The 17,298-nt window shown below is 35.9% G+C and overlaps 1 protein-coding gene across 9 annotated transcripts in view; it reads right to left on the bottom strand.

Annotated features, from left to right (window-relative positions):
- Positions 1-17,298, bottom strand: part of ARAP2 (ArfGAP with RhoGAP domain, ankyrin repeat and PH domain 2) — a 190,719-nt gene that overhangs the window by 163,377 nt on the left and 10,044 nt on the right. For 8 of the 9 annotated variants that reach the window (XM_038533515.1, XM_038533511.1, XM_038533510.1 and 5 more), the window contains exons 2-4: positions 10,768-11,834; positions 1,699-1,757; positions 533-609 (exon numbers count right to left, since the gene is read on the bottom strand). In XM_038533515.1, coding sequence (XP_038389443.1) covers positions 533-609; positions 1,699-1,757; positions 10,768-11,675 — 1,044 coding nt within the window. In that variant the 5' untranslated portion in view covers positions 11,676-11,834. Of the gene's footprint in view, positions 1-532; positions 610-1,698; positions 1,758-10,767; positions 11,835-17,298 lie in introns of those variants that run through there. The other variant, XM_038533516.1, reaches the window with a different exon arrangement.

Raw genomic sequence — 17,298 nt, 5'->3', positions numbered from 1 at the left:
AACAGAAGATGCCAACCAAGAACAAAATTTATTTACTTTTACTTTGCCACTTTTTGTCTTCCAACTCCTCTTCTATTGCAATCAGGATATAAAATACAAAAAAGAGCACAAGCACTTCAGAGGCTAATAAACAAAATAATTAAGATATGTAAATAGAAGTAGATATTTGGGTATAAGGCAAAAGCAAAATCAAGGGGATTTTTGTTTGTTTGCTTTTGCTTTCTCTGGGAGTTTGTCTTTAAACTAACTTATCTTTTGGAAAATTCTGAAAAATGGAAAATTCCGAAAATCCAGCCATCTGTATTCCTGAAATTGAACATGTTTTATGAAGTATAAAGAAACACATTCACCATGATTTTACTGAACAGAATTTTACTGACTAGAAATGTCTCCCTTCAAAGTAACTCATTCTTAAAAAAAAAAAAAAAAAAGTAACTCATTTTTCAAACATTTTAAAGGAAAATGAAGAGGCAAATATAAACAGAGGTGCAAACACTTGGATATGGAAAAAATGAAAATGTATGGAACTAACCTTGGAATTTTCTAGTCTCTGGAAGAGAAAGGTCTCTCCATAAGGAAAAATGGAAGATGAATTTTCCTCATTTGAATCTTTTGGAGAAATGATAGAATGAGAATGAAAAGACGTGAATAATGTGGAATATTATTTTTAAAGGTAATTGTTTAATTATTTTTTAGCCATATCACAACTTATATAATCTTTCTTCTCTGAGAGTCCAAAATTATGCTTTTAATTTTCACCCCCAAATCAACTCTTCCCATGGTCTTCTTGATGTAGCACTCACTGTGTATACCTCTCACTTCACAACCAAAATATATTACTCATTATTTCTTAAAGTGTGATGTGTCATATATGTCCTTGTTAACCTCTAAAACCCACATTAATGTAACTATGCACGTTTTCCACATATGATGCAAACAGTAATGATGCCATTTATAATGCTAATTCTTAAATAAGACCACAGTATTAGTGGCAAAAAAATGAGTATTGGTCTACTATCTGCCAATTATTAAAAGTTCACCAACATAACAGCGAGGTATTATATTCAAAATACCAGAATCCACTTAATATAATCTAACATCACAGCCAATAACACACCTGTAAAAAAGTTATTTCAAGAGAATATCTACTGTCTACGAATTATACAGATTTATAAGAAAGAATTTAACACTTGCAGTTTGTTACAACAAGAAAATTTTAAAGGGTCAGTAACCAAGTGTTTGCCATCTTATTGTTAAGAAGAATGTTCCTGAACTTATAGAAGCAGAATTTTCAAAAAGAAGAGCCTCTGTCAATGATCAATTTACCTAAGTAATGTCAGCCCTTTCCAGTTACCATGGTAAAATCACTTTCCATAAATCTATGTCCTGTAGCTCAGACTGTCAGAAACCACTTAATTTAGCTAAATGCCTTCAACTGTGGCTAATGATAAATGAAGCCTTGTGCAAAAAAAAATCTTTTTACAGTAGTATATCCAGATGTTTAGGAGTCTAAGTATATATTACTATCTTTTATTCACTCATCTTTAAAAGTATCTAAGGTATTATGAACCCTAGTAGAGAGTTATTCTCATTATTCTCTATTCCACAGGTGGGCTTTTTTTTTTAATCACAATTTTCACATATTTAGGATTGTCAAATGAGTGCTAATTTACAAAGACTTTAAATGCAAAGACTCACTTTCCTGTGTCACAGACTTTCCAGTTGAGGTAGCAACATTTCTTCTCTCACGGTAATAGCTTAAAGCAAAGGTGGAAAACAGATAAATTAAAATAGATAAGCAAAAATACTTAAGTTACTATTTCGAGTAAAGGATGAATTATAGAGACAAACATTCTTCTAAGTAGGAAAAAAATACTATTCAAAAATAAACAGATTTTAACTGATTTTAATTAAATAGAATGGCTGAATTCCATAACTGTTTTTTTCTAAATAGCCTTGAAAAGACTTCACTGGGTATTACAAGTATTTGCCTCACACATTTATAATTCACAAAAAGTAAACGAATGAAGTTGCCCAATGCTAGTATGTTCATTGGAATTTCAAAACTTCTAGCCATACCCCTTGTGAGAAACTAATTTTCTAACTAGATTTCAATATTTATGTAGTCTTTTCATCATTAGCTTTACAATACTGAGTCAAAAATATGTTGACTCCATGGGCACAGTATGAAAGTACACAAGACCTTTTCTCAAAAAATTTGCTGCCTTGGGAGAGAAAGATTTTAGGTAATTAATTAGAATATAACATTATAGCAATGACAGAGGAAAACACTGTGGAAACAGCTATAATGAATACCCACTACTATACGAAAGAGTTCTATTTTTCCATCTAAACGTAAGGATCAAGACAGGGTCCTTAATGTCTCTTAAATATATATCTGCCCAAATAACTACAAGCAAGGATATAAAGAAGAGAAACCAATGAAATAAAACATAGACAAAATTTTAAAGTCATTTTAACTAAAGCTGGTTTTTCAAAAAGATTGATAAAACTAATAAAACTCAGGGAAGGAAAATAAAAGCAAGACAGAAGAGAACTACCAGTACCAGGAATGAAAAACAGGACATCACTACAAATCCTACAAACATTAAAGAGATAATTACAGAGTATTAAGAAAAAACTTTATGTCAATAAATTCAACAATTTAGATGAAACTGAAAAATCCTCTGAGATATAAATTATCAACTATATAAAGAATAAATACAAAAATCTTAATATCCCTCTGTCAGAGAAACTGAATTTAGTAATTAGTCACCTACCTACAAAAAACTCTAGGCCGAGACACTTCACTGGTTAATTCCATCAAACATTTCAAAAAGAAATAATACCAATTCTAGTGAACTTTTTCAGAAAATAGGGAAGGAGGAACTATTTCCCAATTCATTCCATAAGGTCAGTACTACAGACACAAAGCCAGTCAAAAACAAAACTACAGACAACTGTTAGAGAAATATCCCTCACGAACTCAGATGCAAAACTCGTTAACAAAATATTAGCAATTAAATCTAACAACCTATAAAAAAGAATAATATTTTATAATCAGATGAGCTTTAGCCCAAAAGAGCAAAGTTGGTTTAACATGAAAAAATTCAATGTAATTCACCAAATTAAGAAAATGAAAGAGGAAAGAAATCACATTTTCAATGACAACAGACTCAGAAAAACCAATGAACAAAATTCAACATCCATTTATAATAGACTCTCAGTAAGCAAGGAATGGAAAAAAACCTCCTCAACCTAATAAAGGGCATTTATGAAAAACCTACAACATAATTCATATTAAAGGCTGAATGGTTTTTCTTAAGATTAAGAAAGATAAGGAGGTCTGCTCTTACTACTTACATTCACATTATTTCAGAGGGTCTCAGCCAGTGCAATGTAAGTGAATGAAGGAAAAGGCATGTACACTGGAAAGGAAGATCTTTTATAAGCAGAAGGTATCTATTAAGTAGAAAATCCTAAGAAGTTACCAAAAAGACTCCCAAATTAGTAAGTTTAGCAAGGTCCCACAATAAGAGGAAAGTGTTAATAAATTCAATAGTATTTCCAAATACTCACGATGAGCAACTGGGAAAATAGTTTGAAATACAACTTTTATAATAATATCCATAACACGAAATACTAAGGAGTAAGTTTATCAAAACATGATCAGCACACTGAAAACCATGTAACATTGAAAAATTAAAAACCAAAATAAATAGATATATCGTGCTAATGGATTGGAAGACTCAATTATCGATAACATGTCAAGTCTCCACATATTGATATACACAGTCAACATAACCTCGAACAAAATTCGAGCGAGCTTTTATGTAGAAATTGACAAGGTAACTCTAAAATTTATATCCACATATAAATAACCTGGAATGGTAAAAATATTCAGAAGAATAAATTGGAAGATTTATACAATTTCAATATTTAATCTAAACCTACTGCAGTCAAATCAGTGTGTTACTGATGAAAGGATAATCACATAAATTAATGTTACAGAATAAAAGTACCACTAACTCCCACATGTCTATGGTCTACTGGTTTTTGAGCAAAATGTGAAGGCAATTCATTGGGGAAAGAATAGTCTTTTCAAGACTGGAACTGGTTATCTCAATGCAAAAATGAAGCGGATACCAACCATTACTTCATACCATATACAAAGTTAACTTGAACTGGAGTTTAGACCTATATGTCAATGCTAAAGCTCTAAAACTGGAAATACACACAAGAAAATCTTTGCAAACTTTGAATACATAAATGTGTCTTAAATACAAAAACCAAAACCAAAAAAGAAAATTATATTTTTAATACATAAAATATCGAATAACATTAATGAGAAGTTAACATTTTACATACACTGAAAACATATTTGAAAAGGAATTAGAATTTAAGTATATACTTTATATTTTTTAAGTATAAAATATAAAATACCATTAGTGGTGTTTTAAAGCATATTTTGCTGGTTTTACTATATAAATACACTTTACATTTTTTAAGTATAAAAAATACACTTTATATTTTTTAAGTATAAAAATATACTTTACATTTTTTAAGTACAAAAAATATACGTATATACTTTACATTTTTGAAGTATAAAAATATACTTTACTTTTTAAGTATAAAATATAAAACACCATTAGTGATGGGGTTTTTTTTGTTTTATTTTTTGTTTTTTTTCATTAGTGCTATTTTAAAGCATTTTGCTGGTTTCACTATTAGCCATATAAAATGTGAAAAAAAAGTTTGTGATTTTAATTAATTCTTATGCTAAATATCCACCTGCAAGCAATTACCAAATCTATCAACCAACTTCATTTGATCTACTGTTAATGAAAGGTTAGCTCAATACAGAAAAATAAGTTGTTTTGAAAATCAGTAATCAGTAATTTATATTCTCATTTATCTATGAATAAATCACCACAAGCTATTTTATATTCTAATACCTATTATGCCCAAAGCATTATGTAAGGAATTTATATATCTGCATCTCATCGTTCATCCTCATAAGATACCTGTGCAGTAAGACTTGGTGTCCTAATCCCACCAATAAAGAAAGGAGACTCTCCTAGCCCAAGTCCCACAGCAAATAAGAGGCAAAGCTCACACTTTTTCCTCATTTCTGCCTATTGATTTCCCACCACTTATCCTAAAAACTTTTAAATTTGAAATATAAAGCATGGTTGATTTACAAAAATGAAAAACCCATAAAGAAAAGCAGTAGCTATCACCTTCTCTTGTTAATTATGTTTTTGTGACCTCGGTCAAGTTACCTAACAGTCTCCTCATTTATTGAAGGGGAATAAAAACCAGCACCTGCTTCCTAGGAATATCATGAGGATTCATGAAAAAATGCTTTTAAAACATTTAAAGTGTGCTCTTCACAATATAAACAAGCAAGAATAAACCAATTATAATACGTATTAGAGTAAAAAACAGTTGGTCCTCCCAGTAAACCTTCTGTGCACATTTATTTCTTAAAGTCCTTAAAAATATTCACTTTTCACTTGTGATAGAGAAAACATCAACAACCTAGTAAGACTATACAGCAGTTATTGCATAGAATATGTGCATCAATGTGGACAAATCTCAAAAATAATATTAAGTAAAAAAATAATAATATTAAGTAAAACACCAAGTTGCAAAAAAATAACTGATTAGAGTGAATATTAAGCATACATACAGAAGTTATTTTTCCACATATGTTTTAATTACTAAAACTACCAAGAAAAGCACTGCTATGAAGGTTAATTAAAGATCTCCCTTTATGATCTATACTTACCTGTTACTTAGACAAGGCAGCCACACCAAAAAATAACTACACACTATAGATGGACCATCGTTTCACAGAATGTTTTTTTAAAAAAATGCAATTCTTGCAATTCAAAACAGACTAACTACAACGGACTAACTACAGGTCATTACAGAAATGAATTCAAAAGAAAACCACAATCATCAGGCAGCAGTTGAAAACTGCCTTGAGGGCAGCCCTGGTGGCTCAGCAGTTTAGCGCCACCTTCAGTCCAGGGCATGATCCTGGAGTCCCAGGATCGAGTCCCACGTTAGGCTCCCTGCATGGAGCCTGCTTCTCCCTCTGCCTGTGTCTCTGCCTCTTTCTCTCTGTGTCTCTTGTGAATAAATAAATCTTTAAATAAATAAATAAATAAATAAATAAATAAATAAATAAATAAATAAACAAACTGCCTTGAGGTTACATAATATCTAAAACACACAAATCTGCTTTCAGAAAACATTAGAGTATATTAACTACAGCACAGATCAGGAATATGAAATTTACAAGGCAGAGATAATTAAGTCTCAATCCAAGAAGTTCCAAAAAATGTCCTTAGGATTAGATTAAATTAGGATCTAATTACAAAAGGATTAGAACACAAAAATCTAGATCATTATTCTCACTTTTTTTAATTAACTAGCAAAAATTGTAGCTCAAAATTTATTTTTTCATGAGCAGAAGTCATGAACAGACATTTTTCCAAAGAAGACATCCAGACAGCCAATAGACACAGGAAAAGATGCTCAACATCACTCATCATCAGGCAGAGAATATAAATCAAAACCACAATGAGAGATCACCTCTCACCAGTTAGAATGGCTAAAATTGACAACACAAGAAAAGTATTGGCAAGAATGTGGAGAAAGGGGAACCCTCTTGCACTGTCGGTGGGAATGCGAACTGGTGCAGCCCCACTGGAAAACAGTATGGAAGCTGTTCATTAAGTACAAAATAGAACTATCCTATGACCCAGCAACTCTATGTATTTAGCCCAAAGATACTAAAATACTGATTCAAAGGGACACATGCACCCAATATTTATAGCAGCATTATCAACAGCAGCCAAAATACGGAAACAGCCCATGCCCAACAACTGATGAATGGATAAAAAAGATGTGATGTATATAGAAAGATACACACACACACACACACCGCCCCCACAGGATATTACTCAGCCACCAAAAAAAAGAATGAAATCTGACCATTTACAAGGACATGGATAGAGCTAGAGAGTGTAATACTAAACAAAATAAGTCAGAAAAAGACAAATACAATATGATTTCACTCATATGTGGAATTTAAGAAACCAAATGAGCAAAGGGGTGGGGGAGAGGGAGTTAATCCAAGAAGCCACTCTTAACTATAGAGAACAAATTGATGGTTACCAGAGGGGATAGGTGATGGGGATTCAGGAAGGGCACCTGCTGTGATAAGCAGCAGGTGTTGTACTGAAGTGCTGAATCACATATTCTACACCTGAAACTAATATTACACCGTATGTTAACTGGAATCTAAGCAAAAACTAAAAATATGTATATATTTTTTTTAAAAAAGTAAAGTGGTGTTTTTAATCATGAAAAATAAAAAAGTATAAACCTAATGTCTTTTTACTTATAAAAAGTATGGAGCAGACATATATCATCATCCTCTAAGAATAAATCAAACTATTACTTATGTAAATTGATTTATTTAGATGACATCAAAATTTTGCGAATATTGAACTAATCAGCCTATTTTTTCATAGAATTTATAGGAGTGCATTTTAAAAGAATTTTGAATTACTAATACAAATTTTTTTCATTGTAACATGAAATGTGCAATTTTTCTTGAGCATAAGAAAGATCAGATGAGTTTCTGTATTTTTCTTATTGGATGCACCCAACAACTGCTTAGTACTTTACTGTACATTTTCTGCTCACATAGATTTCAACATTAAAGTCTAAAATAGTATAAACCATCTCTAATGTCTGCATCATGTCTATCTAGGGAAAAATATCTAAGATTGCTATTTTTAATAAAAAGTTCAAAGAAGCCTGGAGACTTCAGGTTTAGATTTCAAACTTTTAAAGGGCCATCAATCAATACGGTATGACAGTCCTAAACTATAACAGATGTTCTCTGACCACAACGCAGTGATGCCCATCATCCTTCTCCCTCCATCTCTGCTCATTTTCCTTTCCTAAAAATATTCAGAGGCATGATACCTAAAAGAGAGGGGCTTTAAGACTGGTCTCAAGGATAAAATAGTTGCGTGAAAAGATGAAAACCTTGAAACTGGCAGGATGGGTAAGGTGGCTGAAAGATACTTTCTCTTTCCTGCCTTGAGCACTGATGAGAATCCTCCAGGGTCACAGGTCAAACCCAGGGAAAGGGCAAGATGCTGGAACTCAGTTTCTGCAAGACGTCCAGGTGAAGCTGATAAGGGAAGAGCTGACTCTTTAAGCCAAAAAAGAGACCCTGAGATTCACTGTCCAATAGCCCCATCCAGCCCAGTCTTTCCAGGAAAAGGAGCAGGCAAGGAATTCAGGAAAAACTCAAAGCAAGGACAAAGATAATCCATTTGACCATGAGTCAGTTGTGTCAGTTAAATAAAGAGTGGAGAGGCAGGGGGGAGGATTTCAACAAAGGGCCTCACACCAGGAAAACATATATACCTTTAACAGATACATAAAATGCTTAACTAGTAAAAAAAAAAAAAAAAAAAATTGTTAAAAGCACTGGCCACGAAGAAATTTTATTTGGTACATCGAGAAATATACTAAAATATCATCTAGATGTTGTCTGATTACAGAGAATCTCAGGTTATATAATCCACAGTTCTATTTTTAAAGTCCCATTATAACATTTTAAAATCTTGCAAAATTACTATCTGCAATTCAGGCCGGGACCACAAGGAAAAACACTGTGAAGTCTGAAAATAATTTAGTTTACACTCTCACTTTATGATGTGAACACCATAGATACATAGGTACCATTTACTGCCATAATCAAAGAAGCAGGGTTACCAGGGGTAATCTGGCAGGACTATGAAGCAGCCAGTACTCAGTTACTTAAGAATAGTTTTAACGTTATTTCAATTCTCATTTTTCAAAGACTCCTAACTCACAAACAATGTGAATAACAAGACTTTCATAGGAAATAAAGCTTACTTACAACTGAATAAACATCAAAAGATTTTCAAAACTGTATGAAAAATAGCACATCTTGTTTAAAACTTAAGCCAAAGGTTTCCTATCTGAAGTTATCCTTATGACTCCCAAAAGGATTCTGTTCTGGCCAAGATAGACTTTTGATGTGTGTACTCATAGCAGTCGGTTCCCAGTTGCTTTCTTTTGTTTAAAATTAGCAAAACATTTTAAAACTAAAGTGTCATACGAAATTGGTCATCTTCTACATTTGTAACTAATACTTCAATTCTCATATATCTAATCAACATTTTTTAAGTACAGTTTCTAAATGAGTGATTTAAAAAGTGAGTGGGTTCTAGAGTCTAATGTACCGGAATGAAAGCCCAGTTTACTACACATGTAATGCTAGAAAAATTACCTTATAAGAAAATGGATGAATGTTATCTATATCACAGGGCCACTGTGAGATTAAGATAACCCATGGTAAATTATAAACCAAACTAAGACCTAGCGTGTTTAATAAATGACACTGTTACCACTACTGACTTCCAAGGAAGACTACACATTGCTGTTGGCACTAGGGATGCCAAGAAAAAGAGAAGGTAGGACCTCTTCCCTCAAAGAGTTTATGTTCTAATGAGAGGTTCTTAAATCAACAATCCCAGAAATTGCCATATTTTCTTTGGCAAATACTAAACTTCCACATTTTCTTCTGCAAACACAACCAGGATCTTGCACTATAACTACCACAAACGATGCCCAAAGGCAAAGTACCAGCAGTAGGGGCAGAGTCGATGCAAGCAGGGAAGGAGGATCTTGCAGAATTGCCAGGCTGGAGCCTGTGCAGGAAATCTGTAATCGCATTTTGTACCACAGCAGTTAACAGTTGAACCACCTCATGACTCCCAGTAGAGAGGCAAGTGTTAGCTTTCAGTGAAAAAAACATCCCACCACAACCCTGGAGAAAACCACAACTATTTTAGGTGTAACTTTGAGAAAGGGATGAAAGCTCTCTCTGCTGTTAAGTCAGCTCTCAGACTCAGCAGTTACTTCAAAGTACTAACAGTCCAACACGCTGGTGGGCCCCTCTGTAGAATTCCGGTTCGAGTGAACCGCACTGTACTGTGACCATGTTTTTACATCTGTCTCCTACACTATTCCTCATGCGCCTTTATCCCTCCCTACCTCCTCTGCACTTAGCACAGTGACTGGTACCAAGCAGGTGCTCCCTAGATGTACCTTGAATTATTAATTCATGCCAACATGTAGTGTCAGGCAGTGGAGATACGAACATTAGAATGGTGGCCCCTGCCAAAGAACAAGAGATCCAGTGGGGAGACAGAATCAGCAATTCCAATATGAGAACTGCACTTGTAGAAGAATGTAATACCAGGTGTGAAAGGAAGGCATGGGAAGGAACGGCCAGGTAAAAATAAAGGAAGGGAACTTCTCCCAATCACACGGGAGAACACTAAGGAGTCTCAGGCAGTTATAAGTTGGAAACAGATTCTGAGAAATAGTATACAAAAGAAATGGTATTTTCTACTTTTAAAAGGAAAAAAAAAAAAGTTGGTTGAGTAGGTAAATTATTACAAGCCGAACTTACAAACATTAAAAATATGTATTAAAATTAACTAAATCCCCCCCCCCAAATCTAATACTTATGGCTCATCATAAAATTTCTTACCTCCTGGGGCCCCTGTGTGACTCAGTGGTTGAGCGACTGCCTTCAGCCCAGGGTGTGATCCCAGGGTCCTGGGATGGAATCCCGCATCCAGCTCTCTGTCTGTGTCTCTCATGAATAAATAAATAAAATCTTTTAAAAAAAATTCTTACCTCCCTGAAATTCCTTTTGTTGATGCGGGAATCTCTGGCACAGGCCGATGTCTTAGTAGAAAAGATCGAGATGGTCTTGAAACCAACTTGCTACGGCTTCTCACTGGTGCCAGGATTGGAGATGATGGGACATACAAATCATTTACAACCATTTCTCCTTGAAATTGAAAGAATGGGGATGGTGGTGATCTTTCTATTAAACCATTAGTTCCACTTCCAGAATTTGCCTCCGAGTCTGAACAGCCAAGGGAGGAAAGGCATTCAGGATCTGCATCAGGATGCTTGCTCGCATTTTCTGAGAGCAAATCAAATCTTATGGTTTGTTGTTCTTCACTTGTGCAATCTGTAGTTTTCTCTGTAATCAGAGACTCTATTTTAATATTTTCATTACCAAATAAAGTATGTTGAAAAGAACTCAAATTCAGGTGTGGTTCTTCTTCTGGAATGGGAAAGTTGTGTTTAAGAAGAGACAGCTTATCATCTGATTTAAGAGACTGGCTATTTTCTACACTAACGTCATTTCGATCAAGATTTTTGATAACGGTCTCCCACTGCGTCGGGCTAGGTGCCTGGACACCACCTGTATCTGAAAGTTCTATGGAGGTATTTTGGCCAGAAGATGGAGCGTGGTGATCCTCTGAAGTCTCATCGTCCTTCTTTGTTTTATGGATATTTGCATATATTGGGATATCTTGCATTTTTGACAAGATTATCTGTAACTGCTTCAGTATCCTCCTCCGGTGTCCTGTAGGTGATATTCCAATTTTGTGTAGCACACCATCATTTATTGCTGCACAGTCTTTCACAGTATTAAAACCAAACTTGCGGAAGTGTAGGAGGTACTGCTCCAAATTAATGCTCATTAGGAAATCTCTGATATCAACATTTACTTCACTGACTGAGGACATAATGGTGGCTTCATTACTAAGCTGATATATCAAAAGCAGTACAATGAGGTACACGCATAGGAGAGTGCACTTCTGTATTGGTTTTTTCTCTATCACTTGCAGCAGAAAAATGTCTCAAAATGTTATTTCCTTCACAGTGAATGCTTTATGTGCTTAAGCCTTAAAAAAAAAAAAAGTATTAATTTATTAGGACATTTTAGTTAGTAAAACCTAGTTTTACCTTATAAACTTTCTCTGAAGAAACACAACAGAAATGAGGATACTTACTACCACTCACTCAGAATTTAGAATCTTTAGCATTACTGTGCATGCCCTAATATAAGCCAATTCCTAGGTAGAGTGTGAAGATACAGGAAGGAAATGTCATGTCAAACCAATAATGATTTTCAAAAAGGTAAAACAATGACTTTCCCAAAATATAAAACATGTCAAATAATTTATTCAACCCATTAATTAAAGAGAGGACCAGTAAGATGGTAAATCTAGTTTCCAGGAGCATTTATGGAACAGGTTTAGACAGCCCATCAGAAAAACCTTTTTTTTAAGTGTTAGACTAAGATTGGTAGGTTAGATTACAAAGACTAGTTAATGTCCTACAGGACAATAAAACCATAACCTTTGCAGTTATTGCTCTACCAGACAAAAATCTATAAGCTAACAGGTAATTTCCCTGTTCAGGGCTCTAACTAAACAGTAAATAGAAAGTAGAGCACAAAATAAGAATTAAATACCCCTAGGGTGGGCTTGTTAAATAACACCCCCCGCACAAGGCAATGAAAGAACATGCTGTACGTTCTTTTGATTTCCAAATTTTAGATAATTTCTCTTAACAGTAACTAGATATGAACTTTCCCCTTTAACATTTTCTTCAAAGACTCTTAAAAAGCACAGTTAAGGGAACCCTGGGTGGCGCAGTGGTTTGGCGCTTGCCTTTGGCCCAGGGCACGATCCTGGAGACCCGGGATCGAATCCCACGTCGGGCTCCCGGTGCATGGAGCCTGCTTCTCCCTCTGCCTATGTCTCTGCCTCTCTCTCTCTCTCTCTCTGTGTGACTATCATAAATTTAAAAAAAAAAAAAAAAAAAAGGCACAATTAAGCATACTTCTCAGGTAAATTATTTTCATTTCAAAAATGCAGTAGCAAAAAACAAACAAAAAAAAAAAAAACAAAAAAAAAAACAAAAATGCAGTAGCATTTAGGGCACCTGGGTAGCTCAGTTGGTCAAGTGTCTGCCTTCAAGGTCAGGTCATGATCCTAGAGTCCTGGGTCTGAGCCCTGCATTGGGCTCCCTGCTCAGTAGGGAGTCTGGTTCTCCCTCTCCTTCTACCAGTCTCCTACCATGCTGGAGAGGTACATACACTCTTTCTCTAAGAAAATCTTTTTTTAAAAAATGCAGTAGCATTTTATGTACAATATTGATATACAAGATAAGACTAGCTGAATAGTTAATTCTTAAATACAATAGATAACATGAAATAAATCAACATGAAAGGAAAAGGAAAAAGTTTAAAGGTCACATTTTCCTTTATATGCAGCAGACTCACATAGGTTCATTTTTCTCCCAACCAACATTATTAAATGTTTTAAAAAGTCAATTCATCTAGGTGCTGTTTATATGACTCTGTGCAGTTTGTGAAAATGTATGCTATGTGCACATTTCTGGGTATCATACTTCAATAAAAAGGAACAAGTATAGAATATGCATAACATACGCTGAAATAATAAAAGGGCACATGTCCCACCCAGGTAAATTGATCTGAACAAGTGTTGAAGCAATGTCTCTGGAAATCACATATTGAAATAGCTCTCCAAAAAGCACAACTCAGACACTGCATGTCTTATCTGCCAAGAACCTAAAAGCTACTGTTTTGACTTTTTAAAAATCTAAGCAAACACTGACACATAGGTACGTGAACTAAGAGAAAGCACACACTGTACTCAGGCAGCACTGCAGAAGTAGAGAAATAAAAACATAAACAAGAGAACAAGGCAGGAAATGACTTTGACAATAAGGTATCCCTGTTACACTCAAAATGACAAAATGTCAGTACAAAAAAAAAAGGTAAAACGCTAAACCTCAACACTACATACGAAACTAATTGTCAGCTATACTGCTCTTGCTCTACACAATTATTTTATAAATAAATATATTATCTAATTTGTTTTTGCACATCACAAATGGAAATAATGATTGCCAAACTGGCTAACACCTTGATCTTGGATTCCCCTGTCTCCTGAAAATAAGTGTTTGTTTTTTAAACCAAACAGTGTGCTACCATATTGTTGCAGCAGCCCAAGCTGACTAATACACTCCTCTGTCCTCACCGACCTTGCCATGGTTCAGATGCTCATTAGATCGCTTGCCTGGGTTCTAACAGTCTCCAAATAAATCCCTGAGCCCGGCCTCCATGTATCAGTGAGCTACTGAAAATCCAAATTTAGCACATCCCTCCACATCCTCAACAGGATAAAGTCTAAGCTCGTTGCCGTGTCCTACCACAGTCCGGTCTCAGTCTAATAATAAGAATAATAGCAGCTACCATTGATGTAAACAGCAATTATGTGCCAGATACCATGCCTCCTATTATTTACTGCAAGGTAGGTGTTCCTATGTACTAGCTCCAGACTCAATTTCAACCATGCCAAACATTCTACTAACACCATCACTCACTTGAGCTCATTATTGTTAATTATCATTCTTGAAGCAACAAACTGTTTAATAGCCCCATACCTCTGGCATATGCTCCATCTGCCTGCAAATCTGAACATTTTGGAAAATCCAATGCATGACTTAAAATCCTGAATAAGCAGGCAGGTATTACCTCCTCTGTGAAGGTTCAACCTATTAAAACACAGTGGATCCCTCCATTCTTCTTATACATGTATAACTAGGATCCCAGAACTCTGCAAAGTGCTCGGGAAACGTTTAAGAGACAGAAGAGGACAGTAGTGATAGAAATGGTTGGGAGGCCCATGTGTTAGTTTTGTGGTGTGTGTGCATGTATGTTTTACACACAACACCCCTTCCTTCCCCTGGAGTATACACATATACTTCCTGGGTGGTTGAATCAAGGATGGATACACCAAATACCCAAAACCACCTCTCTGCTCTCATTGAACATGATGAACATGAATTTGATTCCTTTTCAAGGTTTGGAAGAGGCTCCCTCCCACAGGCCCTACCATCCTCTCTGCACTTTGTCACCTCCACTCCCCAGTCACCAGACTTCTGCACTATGTGACCACTCAAGGGTGTTCACAGATCCTGTCCTTTTCTGCAGACGTTTCTAGCCCATATACACATCAGATGCAAAGAGATGGACATGCCTATTCTATCAAAGGCTACTATGTGTACACTCCGTAAAATATCAAAGCCCTCTATAGTCTGACCTCCATCTGGGCACACTGGCATGCATGCTGTGCTCTGGGTCAGTGGCTCTCCAAGATACTGGTCTGTGGATCTTCTGTACAGCAACAATGGCTGATGATAGGCCCAGAAATAGGTACTTGTAGCACACTCTAAAGAGGACTGGGATGTGCAACAAAATTTTACAGTTTTAAATCCCTCACATTCACCGAATATACCTCATACCATCTTCCCTGAGCCTAAGCTCATCATTCTCCACCCCTGGGATGGAATGCCCCTCCTAACCTACTGCCCATCAGTCTGGTGTCAGACTCAAAACCCACCTCCTCCACTTCCCTAGCAGTGTGAACATAGGCATATGTCTGTGTGTCTGTTTCCTTACCCGTAAAGTGTAAACACTCAAAGGTACCTCAGTACTGAAGATTAAGTGTTAAAAGAGTGCTTAGTAGACATACACTTCCATCATTATAATTATTTATTTCCACCCCTATCATCATTATCTCTCCACAGCTGAAATCTTTCCCATTCTTTGAAGTCTAACTTAAATGCCATTTCCATTACAAAGTCTCTACTGAGCAAAAAACAAATTCTCTTCTCTGTATCCCGACAGCATTTACTTCATAGAGCATTTAATCATATTCCATTCATTCCACATTAACCTACAGAAGTTGGGGTAGTGTAGTACAAAACCAGGACTTTGGAACTGGACACCCTGAATCAAATCCCAGTTCCTCTACTTACTAGTTTTGTGAGCCCGGACAAGTTTTTAACTTTTCTGGGCCTATTTCCCATGGTTGTTGTGAAGCATTTAGAACACCAACTGCATGCAAGAAATGTTATGTGTTTGTCATTACAATTATTTTTTATTATCCTGTAATAAACTAGTAACTCTGCCAAGATGATGACCAGCCCATATAAGCTGCCCAATAAATGCCAGGCAAATTAGTTATTTATAAACATAGTGTATGATGTGTATATAGTACATGTTTAGAGAATGTACAAATAGTTGGCATTACACATGTGGTTATAGGCTTGCCTATCTTCTCCTGACCAATTTTCAAGAGGAAGTAAAAGTAAAAGGGAAGTAACCTTTAGGACTACCTGTTCCATCCCCCGCTTGGATATCACTTAATAACAAATTATCTTATATTTTGAGCTCAACCTTGAAACTCCATCCTGAACCAACCACTGCTCACCACTGCTGCTCGCAGCCCTCGTCCAGGTCACTGTGTTGTCCATCTCACACCACTACACCAGCTTCCTGACTCGTATTCCTGATTCTGTCCTGCTCCCCCCACCCCACCCCCGCCCCGATATACACACAGAATGATCTCAATAGAGCTGCTAGAAGGATTTTATAACAGAAGTCACACCACATCACTCCTTGGGACTTTGCGACTTCATTTTTTCCCTGGCTGTCCACTCCATCGTTCCACTGCCGCCAGTTGGCCTCAGTTTTATTCTCACCTTATGAGCTAACTGCTCACCCTTACATCTCCTGTAAATCTGCTTTCCCAACATAACACCCATGGCTCACGGCTCCATCACTTTAGTAGGTCTCTGCTCAAATGTGGCTACTTCAGAGAGGACGTCTCTACTCCCCCTATGCAGGCCAGCAGCCTTGTGCCTCGCTATTCCTTTCTCTTACTCTCTCATGGCTTTGGTATGACCTGGTACCTGTGGTCTGTTCCAAGAGGGCAGAGATCTTGTGTATTGTTCACTGCTCTAGTCTTCATGTTTGAACACTCTCAGGTATACAGCAGGTACTCAATAAATGTTTGCTGAATGACTTCTTCCAGCTTTCAGATGATTTAAAGTAGAAAGTACAAAATACACATAGTTTTAAAGCTTGTCTATGCAGGTCACCAAATTTGCCAGAAGACAGGATTCACACATAGATTTCTCCAATCAATCTAACCATTAAAAGAAATCTTCAAATTGGGAATTGGGGGGTTAGCAGGTGGTCAGCTGGAAGCATTCCAACCCACCTGTGGGGCTTCTAAAAACTCATGGGTTGTAATAAATAAATCTTTAAGTTAATAAAAAAATAAAATAATATCATGAGTCGGGGTAGCTTTCCCCCTCCTAATGCCTCAAGTAAGGTAAACCACCACAGAGTCACTCCAAACACCCATCCCTCCACCTGCTACCGGTGGAACTTAGTCATATCCCCTAGCTGAGCTAGGGGAGAAACAACTGAAAACCATGGGTCACTTCATCAAATCACTAAATCATTAAAGTATTCAGTGCTGACAA

The sequence above is a fragment of the Canis lupus genome, chromosome 3, assembly GCF_011100685.1.
Source record: "Canis lupus familiaris isolate Mischka breed German Shepherd chromosome 3, alternate assembly UU_Cfam_GSD_1.0, whole genome shotgun sequence".
In the NCBI taxonomy this organism is placed as follows: domain Eukaryota; kingdom Metazoa; phylum Chordata; class Mammalia; order Carnivora; family Canidae; genus Canis; species Canis lupus.
The sequence above is the reverse complement of the archived record's forward strand: the minus strand, read 5'-3'. Positions and strand labels throughout refer to the sequence as shown.